General features: G+C 56.9%; 2 protein-coding genes across 3 annotated transcripts; one reads left to right on the top strand and one right to left on the bottom strand.

Annotated features, from left to right (window-relative positions):
- The first annotated feature begins 3,821 nt into the window (after positions 1-3,821).
- Positions 3,822-5,300, top strand: NDUFAF3 (NADH:ubiquinone oxidoreductase complex assembly factor 3). The gene is made up of 5 exons (XM_054173852.1): positions 3,822-3,948; positions 4,155-4,347; positions 4,452-4,518; positions 4,788-4,888; positions 5,052-5,300. The coding sequence occupies exons 1-5, from the start codon at positions 3,857-3,859 to the stop codon at positions 5,145-5,147; spliced, it is 549 nt and encodes a 182-aa protein (XP_054029827.1). The 5' UTR covers positions 3,822-3,856; the 3' UTR covers positions 5,148-5,300.
- Positions 5,301-6,843: 1,543 nt separating this feature from the next.
- Positions 6,844-18,824, bottom strand: IMPDH2 (inosine monophosphate dehydrogenase 2). 2 transcript variants are annotated; one of them, XM_054180479.1, is made up of 15 exons: positions 18,663-18,824; positions 18,494-18,542; positions 18,295-18,396; positions 17,672-17,746; positions 17,017-17,223; positions 14,829-14,916; positions 14,082-14,281; positions 13,006-13,096; positions 12,220-12,315; positions 10,775-10,846; positions 8,473-8,616; positions 8,138-8,282; positions 7,909-8,052; positions 7,461-7,544; positions 6,844-7,139 (listed from the first exon to the last, which is right to left on the bottom strand). In XM_054180479.1, exons 1-15 carry the CDS (start codon positions 18,758-18,760, stop codon positions 7,118-7,120), a joined length of 1,617 nt encoding a protein of 538 aa, XP_054036454.1. In that variant the 5' UTR covers positions 18,761-18,824; the 3' UTR covers positions 6,844-7,117. The 2 variants fall into 2 exon arrangements, with proteins under 2 accessions (XP_054036454.1, XP_009904221.2); XM_009905919.2 differs by lacking the exon at positions 10,775-10,846 and having other exon boundaries at positions 18,663-18,823.
- Positions 18,825-19,804: the final 980 nt, after the last annotated feature.

Raw genomic sequence — 19,804 nt, 5'->3', positions numbered from 1 at the left:
CGGGGGCCAGCGAGGCAGAGGGTACCCCAACACTGCCACACCACCCTCTGTAAAGGCCTTTGGGAGTGGACTCAGACCCTCAGAGGACCCCCCAGAGTCTCACCCCAGCACGGCCTGACTGCACACACTGAGAGGACACAGCGGGAATCGACAGCAGGATGCTGGAGCTCCCCCCACAGCCTTGGTTGGGAATGGGGGCTTTCCAACCTGGAGAGGAGGGTGTACTGCTCCTCAGCACCCTCAGGGCTGCTCTTGCCTGTCCGCAGGCACTCGGGAGGCCCAGAACCTAAACCGCAGACACCCAAGCAGGAACAGAACTGGAGGCTGTGCCAGGATTAGACAGGCCCAGGCAGCCACTGCTGCTGCAGAGGAAATGGGCTGCCCAGGGCAGCAAGGGCAGCCGAGATGCCAGCAGGGCAGCAAGGGGCCATGAGAGAGTGTTTAGCAGCCCTGCCTAGTGGTAGACAGGTGCTTTGGGATCAACCAGAAGGCATAAGGCAGACCCTGGCAGTGGGTGTCGGGCCAGTCTTGCCAGGGTGAGCCTTGCCACCTGTAGGAACCCCAGGGCTTGGCTAGGGGTGTGACAAGGTGGTTGAGGACCAGCAGCAGCACTTGGAAGGCACAGTTTGCCACCACAGCAGGGCTCTCTGCAGTGAAGGTCCAATGAGCAGCTTTGGTTGCATGCCCTGACATGCCCTCCTCCGAGCCTGCTGCCCCAGCTATGGCTGCTCTGCTGGCCCCAGCAGGCAGGATGGGTACAAGGAGCAGCACTCCCACCCAGCACATTAGCAAAGCCTCCCTCCCATCAGCCCTAGGAGGTGAGAGGTGGAAACAATTAGATTGTGCCTTGATTACATCTGCAGAGCTGTGCTCCTCCCTGGCAGTGGTGTCTCAAGCATGGATTTGAAAGAGTGGAGGGCCTGTGCTGCTGCCCAGCTCACAAACAGGGCAGGCAGCAGGGGCTACTGCTCCCCTCTGGGGCTGCAGCCAAAGCCAGTGCTTATCTAGGGACTTGGGCAAGTGCTTGGCACCCTGCCACTGGGCTTGCTTGTTGAAGCAGGTATGCAGGAAGCACTGAACTCCTCTGCAGCAGCAGGGAGCTGGGGAACTCCCTCCTTGCACTTCCCTTCCTTCGCTCCCCACAAGGCTGTGGGTGAAGGCAGGGGAGTGAGGGGCAGGGAGAGTTGGTCTGCTTGCAGTTCCTCCTGGGCTTCTGTGTGCAGGGTAAGGGAGGGCAGACGCTGGCAGCATGCCCTGTTGTGTGGGCTGAGCTGGGAATGTAGCAACTCATTTTGGGTCTTCATGGGCAGCTCTGAAGGCCTGAGGCTGCACCCCCAGTGTAAACCCGCAGCCCTGAGGCAGGAGTGGGGATATGTGCCCCAGTGAGAGGGTGACCTGTGTCTCCCCCGGTGGTGGGGGGCCATGCCACAGTGGGGTGCTCCCTGCACCACCCACAGCCAAGAGGTGATCTGAGAACTGCTGCTCACACCAGACCAACTGCTGACTGTCCGCAGGGCAGGAGCTGCCCGCGACCCTTGCCCAGCCATCCAGGGGACCACGCTCAGACCATGTATCACTGCTCAGGGTGGGCTCCAGGCTGGATCCATCCCCGGAGCTCTGTGGGGTTCCTGCAGGCAGCCTATCTAAGGCCAGCCCAGCAGCAGCCCACAGAGGAGCTCTCGAAGGGCGCCGAGCGAGCTTTGGACAGACACGACATCCCCGATGGCTCTCTGGCTGCCCGCTCAGCGGGAGTGATCGTGTCATTCCAAAGCTGTCTCTCTCTGGGTGACAGATCCTGCCCCAACACCGCCCACCCCTGCCAGCACTGGGGGGCTGCAGGGAGCCAGGATGAACCTGGCCCAGGCTGGCAGCAGCGGCAGGAAGCTTGTGCAGCATCTCATGACCTGCAGCGCAGGTGGCCACATCCATGCTGTGGCTGACAGCCGGGGCTGCCACTCAGCATGCTCACCCTGGACAGCCCCCAGGAGGCAAGCTGCTATTTTTAGCTGTCAGGGCCATGGGACTACTGGAGAGTCCCCAGCAAGCACAGGGAGATGAGGTGCAAGGCCAAGAACTGGTGATCCCCCATCCCAACATCCCTTTTCTCCCAGTGTCGCTCCCATGCACTGCTCCAGCCCCACGGCAGGGCTGGAGTGGTGCAAGCAGCTCTTGCCAAGTGCCTGGCACGGGGCTGCAGCAGGCAGCAGGGGGGGAGGTGTGTGGGGTGAGGCGGGGGCGGAAGTGCGGGTAACGAAACCCCAGGGCAGCTGGACACAGTGGGGACAGCTGCTTTTGGGATTCCGTTGCCCGCACCGGCGCCACAGAGGGACAGGCAGAAGGGCCACCACCACGCCACCCGGACCCCAGGGCGGCTGGCGGGCCAAGAGAGAGTGACTTACCACTAGGCACTGGGGCAGAGGAGCTGTGTGGGAGCTGCAGCCATGATGCCTGTGGCTGGGGGTGCCAGCACAGGCTGGGGTTGTGCCATGGGCCCGGTGCCAAGGGGAGGGCAGCACGGCAGAGCTGAAAGGAAACTGCTGCAAACAAAGCCCCAGTGGGGTTGGAGCATCTGGTGCCAGCCCAATGGCCCCTGGCGAGGCCCAGAAACCTCAGCCAGCCCTGAGGGAGGGCAACCGCCCCAGCACCTGCGCCTGGCAGCACGGTATGGCCCTCACTGCCACCCAGCCCTGGCGAGGAGGCTGTCAGGCAACCGGGGAAGTGAAACTGTGTGGGGAACCCCATGGGCTCCATGTGGTGCTCACCAGGGGAGACCTGGGCTCCTGCAGCTGCCCTGGGGGAGCCTGTCCGTGGGGTGTGCAGGATTGCTGATGCCCCCTCATTGCAGCATGGCACAGATGGTGGTGGGGAAGGCACCATCGCCGATGCCAGAGAGCTTCCCGGGAACTTTTGCAGTGTTGGGGCTCTCGCTGGTGCCGAGTGGATAGCACAAGGTGGTGGACATAGGTCTCCAACCCCAGGGCACTCCCCTGAGCCCTCAGTCCGATGCCATCCACTACCACTAGCGCCACCGAGTGAGGGACGGGGGCAGGGGGTAGAGTTGCCCCGTGGCCTGCGGGGCAGGGGAGTCCCGCCAGTGGCTCGCGGAGGGGGCAGCTTCAGCTGGCAGCAGCTACCCCACAGCGGGACCCACCGCATCAGGGCACAGGTCCGGGGCAGAGCCGTACCGGGGGCACAGCAGGGAGCCCGCGGCACCGGCGGGGCCAGAGTGGGGCTAGGCACGGGGCCGGGGGGGCGCCCCGCAAATGCGGGATGGGAATGCAGCCGAGCCCCAGCCCCGGTCCCGCTCCCTCCCGCCGCCCGGCCCGGCCACCCGCGGGGCTGCGGGGACCCGAGACCGGGAGTCGCCCGCTGCCCTCTCACCTCCGGCCCCGCAGCCTCCGGCGCAGCAACCTGAGCCGGTCCGCGGCTCTCCCGGCGGCGGGGATCGGGGTGCCCCAGGAGGGTCCCCAGCGCCGCCGAGCCAAGGCCGGGGCAGTGCAGATTGCGACGCCGCTCCCCACCCCGCCGCCGCCACCGTAGCTTTCGGTTTCAGTCCGGCGCCGGCCTAAGCCCGCCCCGACCTGCTGCACCCGGGGCGGGCCCGAAAGTGGGTGGTGGGGGGGGTGTGTGTGTGTCTCCCCACCGCCCCTCGAGCTGAGGAGGTGGGACCTCGGGGGCCCTGGGCCAGCCCCACTCCCGCCCCCGGTGCTGCTGTCCCAGTCCGGTCAGCGGCGCCGACGGCGGCCGCCAGGGGCGCAAGCAGGGCGGGGTGCGCAGAGCGGGCGGGGCTGCTGCCCGCTTCCGCCGGCGGCGGGGACATGGCGGCGGCGGCGCTGCGGGTGCTGCGTCCGGCGGCATGGCGGGCAGCAGGCGGGTACTGGCACCGGGGCCGTGGCTGGCACCTTGGGACTGGGCAGGAGGGAGCGATGGCTGTGGGGCTTACGGAGGGTAGCTGTGGAGGATCTTCCGTGGGGCTACCGGCGGTGGGTGTGCAGAGCTCCATGGGGCTGCTAGGGGGTGGCTGTGGGTGTTCTTCGTAGGGTGTCCTTAGAGACCTCTGTGAACCTATGGAGGGGTGGCTTTAGGGTACCCTTGGGGTTCTCCGTGGAGCTGCCGCGGGACCCACTTGTCCGGGCCACTCCCCGTGTACGCAGGGTGCCGTGCCGCGGACATCGTCTCGTACCGGCGGACGACGAGCTTTACCAGCGGACGCGGCTGACGGTGCTGGAACCGGAGTCCCCCAACATCATGTTCGTCGAAGGCTACACCAGCCGCGGCTTCACCATCAGCGGGAACCTGGTCGTGGGGCCCTGCGCCATCCTGCCCCGCGCCATCCTGCAGTGGAACGTGAGTGCCCAGCGGCAGGGTGAGGACTGCTCTGCCCCAACCCATGCTGTTAGGTGAGCATTTAAGGGCTTCAGGCCCGCTCAGTGCCCTCGGTGTCTCCACAGGTCGGCTCCTACAAGGATGTCTCGCATGAGAGCCTGTCACTGTTCCGGCTACTGGAGCCCCAGATAGGTACGTGGGGCTGCCAAGGACTAGCTGCCCCTCTGGGCCAGTACAGCTCTGTCTCAGTGCACCCCACAGTGCTCTGCTGGTGTTCTGGGAGAAGGAGCTGCTCTCTGGCATCCTTCTGCTGAGCTGTAGCAGGAGGAGTGGCACAGCAGGGCAGGCCTCCCCCCTTATTTGGGTTCCTGTAGGGGCAGCTGTTAGTGCCTTCAGGAGGGGCAGGTCTAAGCCAAGTGCAGCTCTGCCCACCCTTGCCTGAGATCTTATCCTGGTTACAGAGATCCTGGTGCTGGGCACAGGAGACAGGGTGGAGCGGCTCCACCCTGCCATGCTGAAGCAGATGCGGGATTGCGGGATCGCCGTGGAGGTGCAGGACACGGTGAGGAGTGAGCAGAGGGGTTGGAGTGATGGCTCTGGGACACCTCCCCCTGTGCCCCAGGACTCTGCCTGCCCAGGGATGGACAGGAGGCAGTGGGTCAGGTGCCCCACGGGGAAGGGCTGTGTCTCCTGGGGCTTCACTCTCTCCCTTTTCCATTCCACAGCCAAATGCGTGTGCAACCTTCAACTTCCTGACGAGTGAGAAGCGCATGGTAGCTGCTGGGCTCATTCCCCCGCGGGGCACCTACACAGGGTTGTAGGAGTTGTGTGCAGCAGCCGCAGGCTGCAAGCAGCAATTCTCTCGCCTGCCTCAGAGCTGCTGGCTGGGTGGTGGCTCTGCACACAGGAGGGTGTTGTGAAGTGTGTGGGCTTGGCTCTGCTCCAGAGTCGCTGGCTTTCAGCCTCCCTGCCCCAGTGCATTGCTGGCAGCACCTGCAGCCCTGCCCTCCTGCCAAGGTGGTGCCTGGTGCCTTGGCAGCAAGAAGTCATTGCCCCAAGGCAGGGTGCAGGCAGATGGGGTAAGCTCCACACCTCTGGGCACACTGGGACACCGCAAGGAAAATACATGCGGATTGGAAGTACAAAGGAAGTGTGTGGTGGTTAATGCTGTAACATTGGTGCCTGTCCTTGCTGCCCCTGCAGAGTTGGACAGGTGGCAGGGGGGTGGCTGTGGTAGGCTGCTGGAGCATGCCTGGTGCCAGGAGTGCCACCTGCCAGCAGCTCTCTGGGCACAGCCAACACCAACAACTGGTGTGTCCCAGCTAGTCTTCCCTGAAGTCTTCTGCAGTGTTTGGTACTGGTGTCCTTTCTGACACCTCCTGCTGCAGCCAGTCCCTGGTGTTGCACCCCATCTCCCTGCAGGCTTGGCTCAAGTGGGGACCACAGAGAGGGGCATGGTCCTGTCGTGTGCACTTTGCATTGGCTCATGGTCATGGATGCTTCCTCTGGGGCTGGGCTAGAGGCTACATGTAACTAACAGCCTTGTGCCCCAAAGCCTGACACCTCTGCAGGCCCAAGGGATGAAGTAGGAGAAATGTGTCTGCAGTCACCAGCCCTGAAGCAGACTGTGAGGCAGCTTTGCTTAAGGAATCAGCTGTGTTAATGACTGACAAACACAGTTATGGTGTCCTTCAAGGCTTTGTGTTTAGCACCTGAAAAGCTAATCTGAGGTCACCAGGCAGTGATTTTTTTTCAGTTAACAGTGTCGAGAAACAAACACCACTGCCAGTAAACACGTGCTTTTCAGCAGGGGTGGCATTTGGATGTTAGGGAGGACAGATGACTGACTGAGGTGTCATACACCTTTGTCACTTAGTGATGTAAGCACAAGTCACCTGGCCAAGCCAGGGAGATTTGCACCAGTCAGGCACACTGGTGTCTTTACAAGCTTGAGCCCTTCCAAGGTCATTGTCCACACACTTTATGGTAGCCAAACTGCACATGAAGCCTGGCAAGCATCACCAAGTTTGGGGGGGATGCAGCTGCAGGGTCTTCAGGGGCAGAAACAAAGGGCAGGAAGAAAATAGGTTAGTGATGAGGAGGGGAGGCATGGGAAAATACAGGTCTGTGGGCCTGGTGCATGGAAGTAGCTGCGGTGCAGAGCACTTCCAGGGGCATGTGGGTGGGTGGCTATGCAGGTAGGTACATGAGCACTTGCATCACTGTAGCTGCTGAATGGATGGGGTCCTATGGCAGCCTGGCTACTGCTGCTGGAGAGCCCTGTAAAAACCATTTGCTTTCTTGCCCAGCAGCCACTTACTTCCTGCTCTCAGGAATGTGTTTTATTTTTCAAACATCCTACACCACTTCATCCACTCAGCCCTGCCTCAGGGCTGTCCCCCTCCCGCCCTGTTCCCTGTCACAGCACACAGTATGCCTTCTAGGGCCATCAGCTGCTTCTGAGAGGGTGAAGCATGTGAAAGAGAGAGCCAAGGAAAGAGAACAAAGGCAGTAGGGAAGGAAGAGGGGCTGCAGGCTGGCCCTAATTGCACATCTTTTCCTCTTTTATTGTAAAACACGGTCAACGCGTGCAAGGCCCCAGGCACCAGCCCAGGATCACTGCTCCTGGGCAGGGGGTGGGTGCGCCCTGTTGGGTGGTGATGAAGCAGCCAAGGGACACAGGGAGCTCCAGGCAGCCCACAGAGCAATGGCACTTCTGCAGGAAGAGCAGCTCCTGCGCGGGGTGGCGCAGGGCTGAGTGGCACGATGACAGACAACAGGCAGACAGACTTCAGAAGAGGCGCTTCTCGTACCTGCGAGGGGGCAGCAAACCAGAGCCCTTGTACTGACCCAGCTTGCCCAGGGTGAGGCCCAGAGGCACGGTTAAGACAGCTCTTAGTGTACCAGTGTGGAACAGCCCTAGCACACTGGCAGCTCCTCTGCTCATGCCCTGTGGTCAGAGGAGTGCCACCCCAGGCAAGCTGACAGGTTGCAGCTCAGTCCAGCTGCACAGTGGCAGGTGAAGCCAGCAGCATGCCAAGCCTGCAGCATGGCAGCTGAGGCACAGGATGGCTGCACTTAACTCCCCCTACCCTCCACCCCAGGGAGATGGGGCTCCTGCCAGAAGCACTTACGAGTGAAGGCCATGCACCCCTCCTTCCACCTGGGCAGATGTCGTCCTCTTCTCAAACTTGAGCTCTCCTGAGTACATCATAGCTCTGATGGGGAAGGACACATGTCACAAGCCAGCCATGTCCAGGGAAGGCAGTGCTCTGGCAGCTGGAGCACCTGGGATGCAGGACACTGGTCCTCCAGCATGACCTTTGCTGTGCTCCCAAGAGCCAGGCAGAGTGAGGTAATCCCAACATTTCAAGTCCAACCACCTGAATATGCCACAAGACACTATGTTCTGTTTCCCTGTGCCTGGAAATCTATGAGACAGTGCCCACTGGAGATGAAGGATGAGGACTACAGTGAAGTCAGGCCACACAGCACATGCTGCAGCATGGGGACAGCTTGCTCAGGGATGCCAAATGGCAGCACTGTGACCTAACCAGAACGCAAACGAGAGGAAACACTCACCGGACTTGGGTCAGGCTCTTGGCACCAATATCCTGGCAAGAATGCTGGATTCCAGCAATCAGGTAGGGAATGAACTTGTGGATAGAGCCCTTGTCTTGCACTGCGCCAGAGACTCCCTGGGCCACTTTGATTTTGTCTGTCTCACTGTGTGCAAACACAAATCAAGTAAGTCTGTGACGCAGAGAAGCCCCAAAAGCTTGTTCTGCTGCCCCAAAGCGTCATTTCTCACCTAAAATAGCGGTTCTGGCTGCCCAAGTTCTTGTCCATGGCATCTAGTGAGCCCATGCCACGGTATTTCTTCAGCCTAATTCCATCTGAGAAGAAGTACTCCCCTGGGGCCTCCGTGGTGGCAGCTAGGAGGGAGCCCATCATCACTAGCACAAGAGACCACCAGAAACGATAGGTCATCAGCGGGAAAACTGTGGCTGCAAAACCCTCCGAGTCCCTCAGCACTGTGCTGGATGTCCCCAGGCACCTGCAGGTGCATCCTCGTGCCCAGAATCCGGTGCCATATGCAAACTCTTCCGAGCAGGCTCCCTGCAATGCGCCCGCAGCGCTGCTCACCTGTGGAAGCCCCAAGCGCGAGAGCCTTTGCGATGTGCCCAACTGTCTGGATGCCTCCGTCGGCGATCACAGGGACGCCAAACCTCCTGGCGTATTCCGACACCTTGTAGACTGCTGTGGCCTGGGGACGGCCACACGCCAGCACTGCAAGGAGAGAGCAGAGAAAAGGTCAGCCCCCACCCAGCAGTGTGTCACCTCCCCAGCAGGCCCTTTTAGGCTTCCAGCACAAACATGCTCCAGCACTCAGGAATGCACAAATCCCTGAACACTCTTCCTTAGGCCGAGTTGTAAAAGAAGCGGATGCCCAAGAGATGCCTGCTGGGACATCCTCATGGCCCTCGACTCCAGAAAGCTGTGGATAACCCTGGGACTGGATTCTGGGATCAGCCGAAACTTGCTGCTCGTCCTGGGGCACAGCAGACGTGTGGGGAGGTTGGGAAGAAGTGGAACAGACTACTGAAGTCCCTCTCCGTAGCACCCGTGGGATGAAGCCAAGTCTCAGCGCTCACAGCTCCGTAGCGCTGCCAGACCCCTTCTCCATATACCCAGCAGCTGCCTGATGTGCTTCTTGCATGGAAAGGCAGCTGGCTGGGAGAGCTGGTATGTATATATATGTAGAGAGATCTTTATATATATACATCTGCACACACACACAAACACACATGCAGCAGTGGAGAAACAGATGGGCAGGATGATTTGATGGCTTATGGGAAACAATTCCCTGTTCCTGCCCTGCAATGCAGCAAGGCTTCCATCACGTTTAGCTGCCCCATGGGAAGGGAGTTAATAGCTCTGGATTCACCTTCTCTTCCCAGCAGTCAGAGGCTTCCTGCTGTGCAAGGGAAAGCCAGCACAGGGTACATCTTGTAACGCATTTGTCAGCCACAGGCATGCACATACACTGAGATGAGCTTCTCTCAAGGAAACTTCCCTTCCCCACAATTAGCTGGAAGCCTTTTCTCCAGTCACAGTTAGTCTGATACACCAGGTAAGGTCATGGCCATGCAGGGTTAGTACTTGGAGTGTGACCTCCAGGTGTGGTTTAGCCTGCTTGGCAGCAGCACTGGCAGCACATCCCTGGCCAAGGTTTGCCAAGGCCAGGCGTCTGCAGTTGCTCCACTCCCAGTGCTCAGCAGCAGCTGCTGAGAGAGGGAATCCAGACTCCAGGCTGAGATCATGAAAGGACTGATTTTAATCAGACAAAACTCGGCAGTAAGCTGAGGCTCAGCCAGCCAGAGTCTGCCAGCTGCAATGTGAATGCCGTTAGTCTTAAAGAGATGGTCTCGCTGGGTCCCGCTCTGGTAAAGGTCACGCTGCAGACAAAACACCCTGCAAGGGAAAAGCTCTGTGGAGGGAAGCACCTGGTTTGGGTGGGTCTAGAGTCCAGGGCCTATGTGATCGTGCTGTAGACGGTGCAGGGTCTGCAGAAATCTCACCAGAGCAACCGCAGAGACCAGCCCTTTAATGAACAGCTTGGCTCAGGGCCCCTGGGAACATCGCTCTCTTCCGACTGTCCCAGTGCCCAGCGCCACAGCTTCAGAGCAGAGGCTTCCAAAGCAGGTTCAGAGCACACACACACACAGAGTGGTCTGGGTGAGGGTTTGTCTATTTCAGCATATCTGCAAAGGGTAGCCCTACAAGATCATCTGCTAGAGAAAACCTGGGATCTTCAAGAGATGCCTCCTTCCTCTCGAGGTGCATCAAAACTAGGAGCAAGGGCAAAATACAGGGCTTGCCTTAAGTGGCTGCTCAATGTGGTAGTATCAGAGAAGTGAAAAGCAGACAACACAGCAGCCTGTGCTGGGCAGGGTAAGAGCCCCTTCCCTGCACAGGTGTCAGTGGTTCCGGTGCACAGCTGCCAGGATGGCCACATGCAGTTAAATCCCTCTGTAAGCCCAGGAGAGTTCACTTCAAGTGAAGCTTAGTCAGTGCACAACTTCCCCACAGCTGAGGCCAGGTTCAAAGCAGGATTGAGGACTGCTCAGGGATCACCTCCCAGCATGGGGTCAGCAGGGACATGCCTGGTCTGAGATTCAGAAGCCCAATCAGGCTTCTAACTGCAGATTTTGGAGTAGAAAATGGCCTGACTGCCCTCAACTTTGACAATTCAGACCCTGCTTTAAGAATTCAGAAAGGCTTCTCAGCTTACATTTCAGATTCAAAACCAGTATCCAAAGCCACAAAACCCCAAGTGCATCTACAGCTAAATTACTCTCAAACAAGCAGTAGGGCCATGTGCAGCCAAATCAGGGTCCTGCTTCAAGACACGTAATTAGGGTCGGGAACAGGGCAAGTGACTTACTATAGGTGCCCGTGACAGTAGAAGGGCATTTGGGGCTGTGGGACTTTAGGTCTGGAGGGATCTTTGGAGCAGCTAAACAAAAACAAACACACATTTTAGAGACAGAAGAACAGCAGCAGAACAAAGGACCCCAGCAGTGACCAGCTACTAGGCAGAGCATACAGTGTGGGACAGAGCTGACCTTGCAAATCCTACCTAGCCCAAGCCAAGCCAGAGGCCAGCTCCAGGCCAGCCAGGCCTGGCTGTGCACAGCACGTGCTCACCCTACCCCAGCAGCCATCTGGAGAGGTGACACCCTAAGCCAAAGAGACAGAGTTCTTGCCCTAAGAGGGACAAAACACTTGGGGAGCTGCAGTTAAGAGTTTTACAACCACCTCTCCTGGGAAGTACCACATTTTACCTCTGCTCTGTTCCTTGCCCAAAACCAGCACCCAAACCCACTTCCTGTGGCAGCCAGAACAGGGACCCTCTGAAGACGTTCAGCCTGCTGCAGAAAGCAGCATGCCTCAGTGGGTCCTTAGCCTCAGAGCCAGAGGAGGCCACATGCATCCTGGTTCTGCTCTGGCTATATGGACACAACCTCACTAAAAAGGTCACCTGAGACAGGCCACCCTGAGTGGAAAACCCCTGGAGTCAGAGCTCCAAGGAAAGCAAAGCAGGAAAGCAGCCCCAGTCCAGAGCTGCTCAAAAGCTGCATGCTGGAACCAGCAGAGCCAATGCAGCACCTTCAGCTATCAGCCAGCCTCTTGCTGCCCTGCCCTGGTGAGGACCAAGGAATAAAGCAGAAAGGGCTTGTGTTTGTGGGCTGCAGGGCATTCACAGCACCACCTCTCTGCACATCACCTGCCAGGTTTAAAACACAAGGAATGAGTCTGTCCTCAAGGAAACCCTTCCCCAGGCTCTGGGGATGCCCTTCTCCACCTTTTAATTAACACTGCCTCTGCCCCACACAAGCTTTGGCTAACTGCAGAGACAATGGCACAGAAATCCCATTTTGGCCTGAAAACTGCAGAGAGGCATCCAGCCCAGCGGGACCGTTCTCAAGCACCACACACACTGCTGCCAGAGGGAAGGGGAGCACAGACAGCCCAGTGGGCTCCACACTCAGCACTGGGCATCCAGTAAGCCCCTCTCCCTGCAGAGCTGCCCACCAGCCCCATCCCACACCGAGCCAGTGCCTCCTCTCAGGCAAAGCCACATGTGCCACACCTGCTCTACACAGCCTTGGTCAGTACTGGGAAATGCCTTTGCTGCTGCTGCTGCCACCCCAACGGTTTGACCCAGGTGACAAGAAGGTCCTGGACAAAGGGGGTGAAAGATGGCCCTGCTGTTGGACACTGCCCTTTAGACAGGAGAAATCCATCCCAGCTATGCTGCTTTTCAGCCTGGAATCGCTGTTAAACAGATGCCCTCAGCGTATTTAGGAGACAGCTGATCTCTCTCACCTTCTTGTGTGATGCAGATGGAGCCACTGCCCATCCCGACTCTCAGGGCATCGACCCCTGCGTCAATGAGGTTCTTGGCCTGAGCAGCAGTCACAACTGTGGGGAGCAGAAACTGGTTTGAAGAGACAAGCAGATCTGTGCACAACACCACCCTACCCTAGTGTTGTCCCCATGGATGTGAACATCCCTTGCCCATAGCATGCAGCCTGTGTCACAGCCACGCCTGGCTGTCCCCTGCCATCAGGCCCAGCTGTCCCCATTGGGTGAGCTGACACTGGCCCTTTAGGCTACTCTGCCACATGCTTACACCCAAAGGCTGAGTTAGCAGAGGTCACCACATGGTGCCAAGCAGTCTTTAGGGCACACCAGCTAGGGAGCACAGAACACAGCCTAGCAGCAACACCTGTAACACCAGTCAGGTAAAGACAAGGACTGCTGAACCCTGCTGTCAAGAGGCAGGGAACATTTCCATTGCATTTCCACATTACACAATATTCATATTATTACCAAAAATTTTAAACTGGTGCATACAAACAGTTAACATGCAACAGGCTACAGAGCTGTAGCACACTGTGCTGCAGAACAAAGGCTTCAAAATACTTGCAGCTGTGGCAGCAGGGTACTGCCCCATGCCTGCAGCGGGGTCTTGCTCTGTTCCACAAGCCAGAGGAAACCATTTTCAGTTCAGACATCCACCAAGAGAACTGTTTCATTCATAATCCTGCAACTCCCTCTAAGTCAAAGAGACAAACTTCAAGACAAGAACAGCCTCCAACACATGCCTACCGTTTCCTCCAATAACTTGTAGGCTGGGATACTTCTCCTTGATGTATTTTATCATATTGATCTGGAAGATGGAGTTCCCCTGTGAGGAGTCCTGTAAAACAGAAAGAAAATCCATTTCTGCCAAAGTTTACTAACACAGCTTCTGAAGAGCCTCAGATCTTCACTCTGCTTACTGGGGTCTCTGCTAAGCTGACTAAGTGGGCAAGATGACTCCCCAAACTGAGGACTGAACCAGAGGAGAAGCTGCTGCCAAGGTAATAATGTACCTTCCCTGTGTAAGGCAGTTACATAGACTTCAGTAATATCCCTCACATTTTAAACCCTGTGTCTTCTACAACAGGAAAAAAGTAGCACATCTGGCTGCAGGTGAGAACCATCTGGCTCTACCATTAGGACACCGACAGCACTGAATGCTCCTTGTGAAACCCAGAAGGGCTGGCAGGGGAATGCATCTCTCCTTAATGCACAGCAAAGCCACTGAAATACCAGATATTGACCACCAAGCACTCAGGCCCTGCCAATCTGCGTGACCCAGCCAGCTGATGGTGTAATGTTAAACACTTCCAGTTGCAAGGCTGCTCAGAGCATGGTGGACTTGCAAGCCAACAACCAATGAGAAAGCAGTGTGCAAATACAGGCAGCGACAGCTGGGCCTGAAACATTCTAGGCCAGAGAAGACAAACAGAGCAGCTCTGGACCCACACTCCCAAATAGCAGGCGGTTAAGAGAATAACACAGTAACAAACACCAAGGCGCTGAAGGGAAAAATCTAGGAAGCCAACTACTCCGAGCTTGTTAGGAACATCAGAGAAAATGGCAGCAGACTGCAAGAAGCATTTGCAGAAGATTTTGCAATGTTTCTTCTCTCAGCTTTCAGGGCTTTGATGCACCTTATGCACTCCCTCAAAGCCAAACGAGTTCCCAGGCTTAAGCTCCTCTTATTATAGACTGAGGGGTAACAGAGGCACCTGCAACAAAAACAGTTAGTGCCAAACTGCTACCCCACTGTCAGTCAGAGAGCTTCACTCAAACTGAACGCTCAGCCCATCCAAACCTTCAGAGGGTTTTTGGCTCACCAGCACTACCACATCCACACCAGCCTGCACCAGGAGGTCCAGCCGGTACTTGTCGTCTTCATGAGTCCCGATAGCAGCACCGCAGAGCAGCTGCTTCTTGGAATCCTTAGAAGCCAGAGGGTAGTCTCGGTTCTTCTTCAGATCAGTGCGGGCAATTATAGCCACCAGCTCATCATCTTCATTAACAATTGGCAGCTTGCCTTGGAACAAACAGAAAGAACATCACTGTGGGCTTCGGCAGGAGACAGGCGTTAGCCCAGAGCAGCGCAGCAGACCAGGAGCATCAGGCAGGCAGCAACTGGTGCAAAATGGAGACTCAGAGACACGTGCCACCAAATCCTGCTTGGCCATGGGTCCAGCAGCCCTGGCTTGGGAAACAGAGCAAGCAGCTTGCAGGGCTGGAGGGAGACTCAGTGTTTTCACAATGCTTTTTAAATAATTGGACCCAAATTATCAAACCCTCACAGAGCTCAAGTGAATGCCAAAATGTGAAGGCCAGGACAGAAAACTGCAGATGTGTGGCTGAACAGCCAAGCTCCTGGGCAAGAATCCCTCCACTTCAGCTTTGAGACGACCGCATGTGAACTCTGTACCCTGGCAGAGGGCTGAGGGCACTCACTCCTGCATGCTGGAACACAGCCCTCCCACGTTCCAGCCACACAGGGACAGGTGCCCACATCCACCCACTCCTGCTTCCAGCCCAGCATTTCCACAGCTCTCCCTCACACTGCAGACGTTCTGGGGTACCTTTTTTACTCCTTTGCAGGATTTCATTTGCTTCTTTCAACATTACACCAGCTGGGGCCACGACAAGATCCTCCCGCTTTGTCATAATCTAGTGGGAGAAAGCAGATACAAAGTCACAAGAACACCTTCGCACTGATCTGAAAATACTGAGGCCCTCTGCCCACGTGAAACACTGCAGCAGCCGTCTGGGAGTGCTCTACGAAGGAGCCCACAGGGCAGCAACTTGCCTCCAGAAGCACAGAGGAACAGCCCCCAGTGACCAGACTCTAGGCAAGCAGCAGCCATCGGCTCCCAAATCCACTGATGTAGTGAATGGCCTCAACAAGCTGAGGGAGAGTACCTAGAGGCAAGGGATGGCTCTCTCACATGAGCCTTGCTTGGGAAGTCATCCAAACAGCTCTCCTTTTAACTGAGGGCAGGCAAATAAGGGACAAAAACACTTTCAGAGTCCCATGCTGCTCTGCCAGAAACGCTACCCACAAGCTCATTTATTAGGCAGCAATCCCCAGCACACAAGGTGTGGAAGGGTTCTGTTCAGAATAACCTACCACTGCTGCTGCCAAGGTCAGTGGGGCAAAGTAGCTTCAATCCAAACAAACAGACTCACCTCACCCATGCTCACTCCTGACAAACAAGCACAGTGAAAGGCAAGGGGCAATGGACGCAAGCTGGAACACGGGAACATCTGACGTGGTATACAGAGAAAAGCTTTCATGACAACAGTGGTCAAGCACTGGGAGAGCAGCCCAGAGAGGCAGTGCACTATCTCCATCCTTGAGTCTCAGACATAGCCCCCACACAGCCTGCTCCAGCTGAACACACCTCAAGCAGAAGGCTTGACAACAGACCTTGAGGTCCCTCCCCACCTGCAGTGTTCAGCAATCACAAACTTCACACAGGATGTTTTCATGAAAGGTTACTCGAGAAGGCCAGGTGAAGCTACAAGGGAGCACTCTAACCCTCAAGGAAGGTACATTTGCTGCACACAACAAAGAGACAATGTTTGAGTGATTATACCAGAACGGGGAAGTGGATCACCTTGCCTGCAGCCACCCCAAATCCTGCCTGTGACAGAACCCACATCTCAGGATAAGCCTGAGGAATCACAGCCATATCCTGTCACATCCATACACCTCCCGAGCCGCAGGAGACCTGCGTGTTCAACTGGATGGCCACAAATGGCTCAGCAAGACGACTGCTGGATGGTGAGTAGGGAGAGGTCTAGGAGAGCATTCATCTCGTTAGCCTTGTCTGATGACAGAGGCAAGCACCAAGCAGCAAGGTTCCAGTTTTGCAGTGCTAAAAGATCCATATAAAGGATGAGAGGAGATTTCTTATCTGTCTTCTCTGAACGGGCCAGCGTTGCTTCAAAGGGCCATGTGCACTCTTAAAACCCACTCCAGGTTTAAGATTCCTGCACAGGTATTTTTAGGCGATTTCAAACCAAACAGGGATGAGCACATGATACGAGGTTTGGTCAGCAAGAGCTAAAAATAGTCATGAGTCAAAAGCAGAGCCAGGCCGAGAGGCACTGGTGGTGTAACCTGACAGCGCCGCGGATCTACGGTTACACAGCTCGCGTAACAGGAACACCAGAACTAATGGCAACCAGCACCACAGGGAATGCTCCCCTCTAGGAGGCAAGTGTGAAGACCAAGCGTTGTGAAAGCTAAACTACCCCTTTCCAAGTTCAGGGAGTATTTTAAACAGCAAGTGGCCTAGATAAGGCACATAGAGCAATGCACCTCCAGAAAAGGAAGATCAACCCTTGCAAGAGCTTGCTGGGTACAGCCTAGCCGCTGCAACCCTGGCCAGCACCAGGACCACTACATATAAACCACTGCAGCAGCCAGGAAGGCCAGAAATTAATGACTGAACGCAGGGAGAGCGCCAGGTATGGAGAAGATGGCTTCCACCACACTGAAAGGTAAACCCACAGGAGAAGTCACACGCATGCTAACTGCACTGTTCTGCATCTGCACTGCAGGAGTTGCAGAGAGCATAAATGAACGAGGTGCTCTCCCGTGGGAATGTGGTTAGAGATGGGTCTGCAGAGCTAACATGGAGCTGCTCCCCACCAGTGATGCAGCATCCTCACAGCCATGCACTCACCCTTCTCCTCATCACAAGCCACACTGCTTCCTAACGCAGCACTCGCACCCATCAGCTGCTCGCAAGCTTTTCTCACCTCACCAAGAGGCAAGTCATGCTCTGACTCTTTCAGGAAATCGATATCTCGAGATGAGATGATGCCGACCAGCTTGCCCCCCATCTTCCCGTTGTCTGTGATGGGAATCCCACAGAATCCGTGACGAGCTTTTGCTTCAAACACATCTCGCACTCGGTCGTTGGGACTTAGCACCACAGGGTCTGTGATGAATCCTTGTTCATATTTCTGAAAAGAAGGAGATTCACCAGCCACACTAAGCAGCACTGCTGGACCAAGCAGAAGCTGGACACGTGCCTGGTGGTCACTGCGTCCGCTCACAAAGGTCTGCAGCCACCCAACCTGGCCACTGACAGGATGACTCCCAAGCCAGCTTCAAGGCTCACCCAAGTAGCATTAGATTCCTAAGAGTTCCCAGGCTAACCTCCTTCTACAAATTATGGGGAATAGTCTCACACCAGGAGGCCTGACAGTTCTCAAATCCCAGGCTGCTCATGGGACAATACCTAACACCCAACAAGAGGTACCCATGGCAGTGCCACTGCTCTGAAACACTGGGATTCATCACACTTTAACAGGCTCCTCTCTCAACTCCTCCATCAGAGCCAAACCCCACTGCACACCTCCACGAAGAACCCTGTGAGCGTGCTTTGTTGATGCCACTCCAGCCACTCACCTTCACCTTCCGCACTTCATTAGCCTGGAACTCCGGGGTGCAGTTGTGGTGGATGAACCCAATTCCCCCGGTGAGCTGGTAACACAAAGGCAGCTGTTAGTCCCTGTAAAAACTGCCTGGCACCTCAGCTGGGCACAGAGCTGGATCAGCCAGGCCACCGTCAGGGAGCCAGCCTGGCACTGCAAGGGATGCGCAGAATGCCTGCCTGCAGGCTTGGCTTCCCTGCCCCATGCCTCCTTCTCTGGAGAGATTCAAAGCCCACCTGGACATGATCTTGTGCAACCCGCTCTAGGTGACTCAGCTTTAGTATGGGCAGGGGGATTACATGATCTCCATAGTCCCTTCCAATCCATACTATTTTGTGGCTCTGTGATTCTCTCAGGCTCTGTTTCTCTGCTCATAGCCTCAGGAAACGCCAGGGAGAAGCCCAGAAGCAGGTCTGCACCCGGATGCGGCTGCAGGAGGATCTCTGGCGTGTTTAGGTGACCCCAGAGCAGACAGGCATTTCAAACAGCATCTCCAACCCCCGCTCCGGGCCAGACCCCTCCAGACTCGGTAGGACGGCAGAGAAGCCCAGCCCATGGCAGCGGCAGGCCATGCCCGGCCTCAGGGGCCGCACTCACCGCCATGGCAATGGCCATGCTGGCCTCAGTGACCGTGTCCATAGGAGAGGAGACCAGTGGAGTTTTCAGGGTGATCCTCTTGGTTAGTGCCGAGGTCAGGTCCTAGTGGGGAGGTAGGTGGTGGGTGAGCGGCGGCACCGGACTAGGATCCGGTCCCCGGCCCAGTTCCCTCGGCCCGTTCCCCGGACCGATCACTCACCACCTGGTCCGCCGTGAAGTCGATGTATCCCGGGAGGATGAGAAAATCGCTATGGGGGTAACGAGGGGAGACGCGTCAGCGACCGCACCGCATCGCCCCAGCCCCGCACCCCCGGCCCCCCGCAGAGGCCCCGCTCAGAGCGCTCGGCCTCGCTGCCGGCCCCACTCACTTGTAGGTGAGCCCATCGCCGCAGCTGAAGAGCTGCTGCGCCGTCAGCCCGTCGTCGGGCACGTAGCCGGTGCCGCCGCTGATCAGGTAGTCCGCCATGGCGCCGGCCCGCCGCGTGCCCGCAGCACCGGTCCACCCCGCCTCGCGCGCCCCCGAGCGCACGCGCGCGCCGACGGAAGCCGCGAGGGTTCAGGTGGGCCCCGCCCAGCGAGTGACGCCGAGAGCGGCCGCCGGAAGGGGCCGAGCGCCGGCCTCGCCCCCTAGCGGCCAGGAGAGCAGTGCGGCTCTCGTACTGAGAGACCGGGTCAGCGCGGACGCCGGGATCCACCCCGGGGCGGGTTTTGGTCAAGCCAGCCAGTGCGCAAGGAAACACTACGGCGAGAGCTGAGCTCCAGGCACGGTCCAATTAAGTCCTGTGCTGGTCTTTACTTACGTAAGTATGACCCGTACAGTGTGACACGTGCTTAGAAAACAACTGGCCCTGGGGGACCTGCACAGAAAGACGCTGCCCAGAGGGTGCACGTAGAGTTGAACAGCAGCAGAGTCCAAAGCAATTTTAAGTCAAAGGGATCTGCAAGAAGGACGGAAGAGGCAGGAGCAAGGCAACAGCGTAGCAGTGGGAAGGGAAAGGCACAGAAAAGGCATTACAGTAGGCCCGCAGAGAAGGACCTGGGGTGATCCTAGCCAGGTGCTAATCTCATGCAAGTCCTCTCTTACTGAGGTTTGGCATGACATACCCAATCTGGCATCAGAGGAAATGAGACAACCAGACCCTTTCTCACGCTGTAACAGGCTCTATGAAGCAACCCCTATTTAACATGGTCAAGGAACTAAAGAATGGTGCCTCAGCACAAGAATGTTCCCTTTGCTGTAAGGCACACGGTTTCCAGAGACCCTCACCTATGAAAAAGCAGCTCTTGCATAGCTGAGCCAGCAACAAGATTTATGGCAAAAGACTGCTAGAAAGCCTCTTACTACTATTGTAGTATTGTAGTATTGTATTGTACTATTGTAGTAAGAGCATTGACAGTGCTCATCGTGATGCTATGCTGTGAACTTCACAGGGTTCCAATTCTTCTTCCCCTATGGTCTGCTAAAAGTGCATTTCACCCTGGGTTTACTTCTTTACATAATTCATGGGTA

Source organism: Dryobates pubescens, chromosome 1 (assembly GCF_014839835.1).
Source record: "Dryobates pubescens isolate bDryPub1 chromosome 1, bDryPub1.pri, whole genome shotgun sequence".
NCBI lineage: Eukaryota > Metazoa > Chordata > Aves > Piciformes > Picidae > Dryobates > Dryobates pubescens.
Note: the sequence above shows the minus strand (reverse complement) of the source record. Positions and strands in the feature narration are given on the sequence as shown.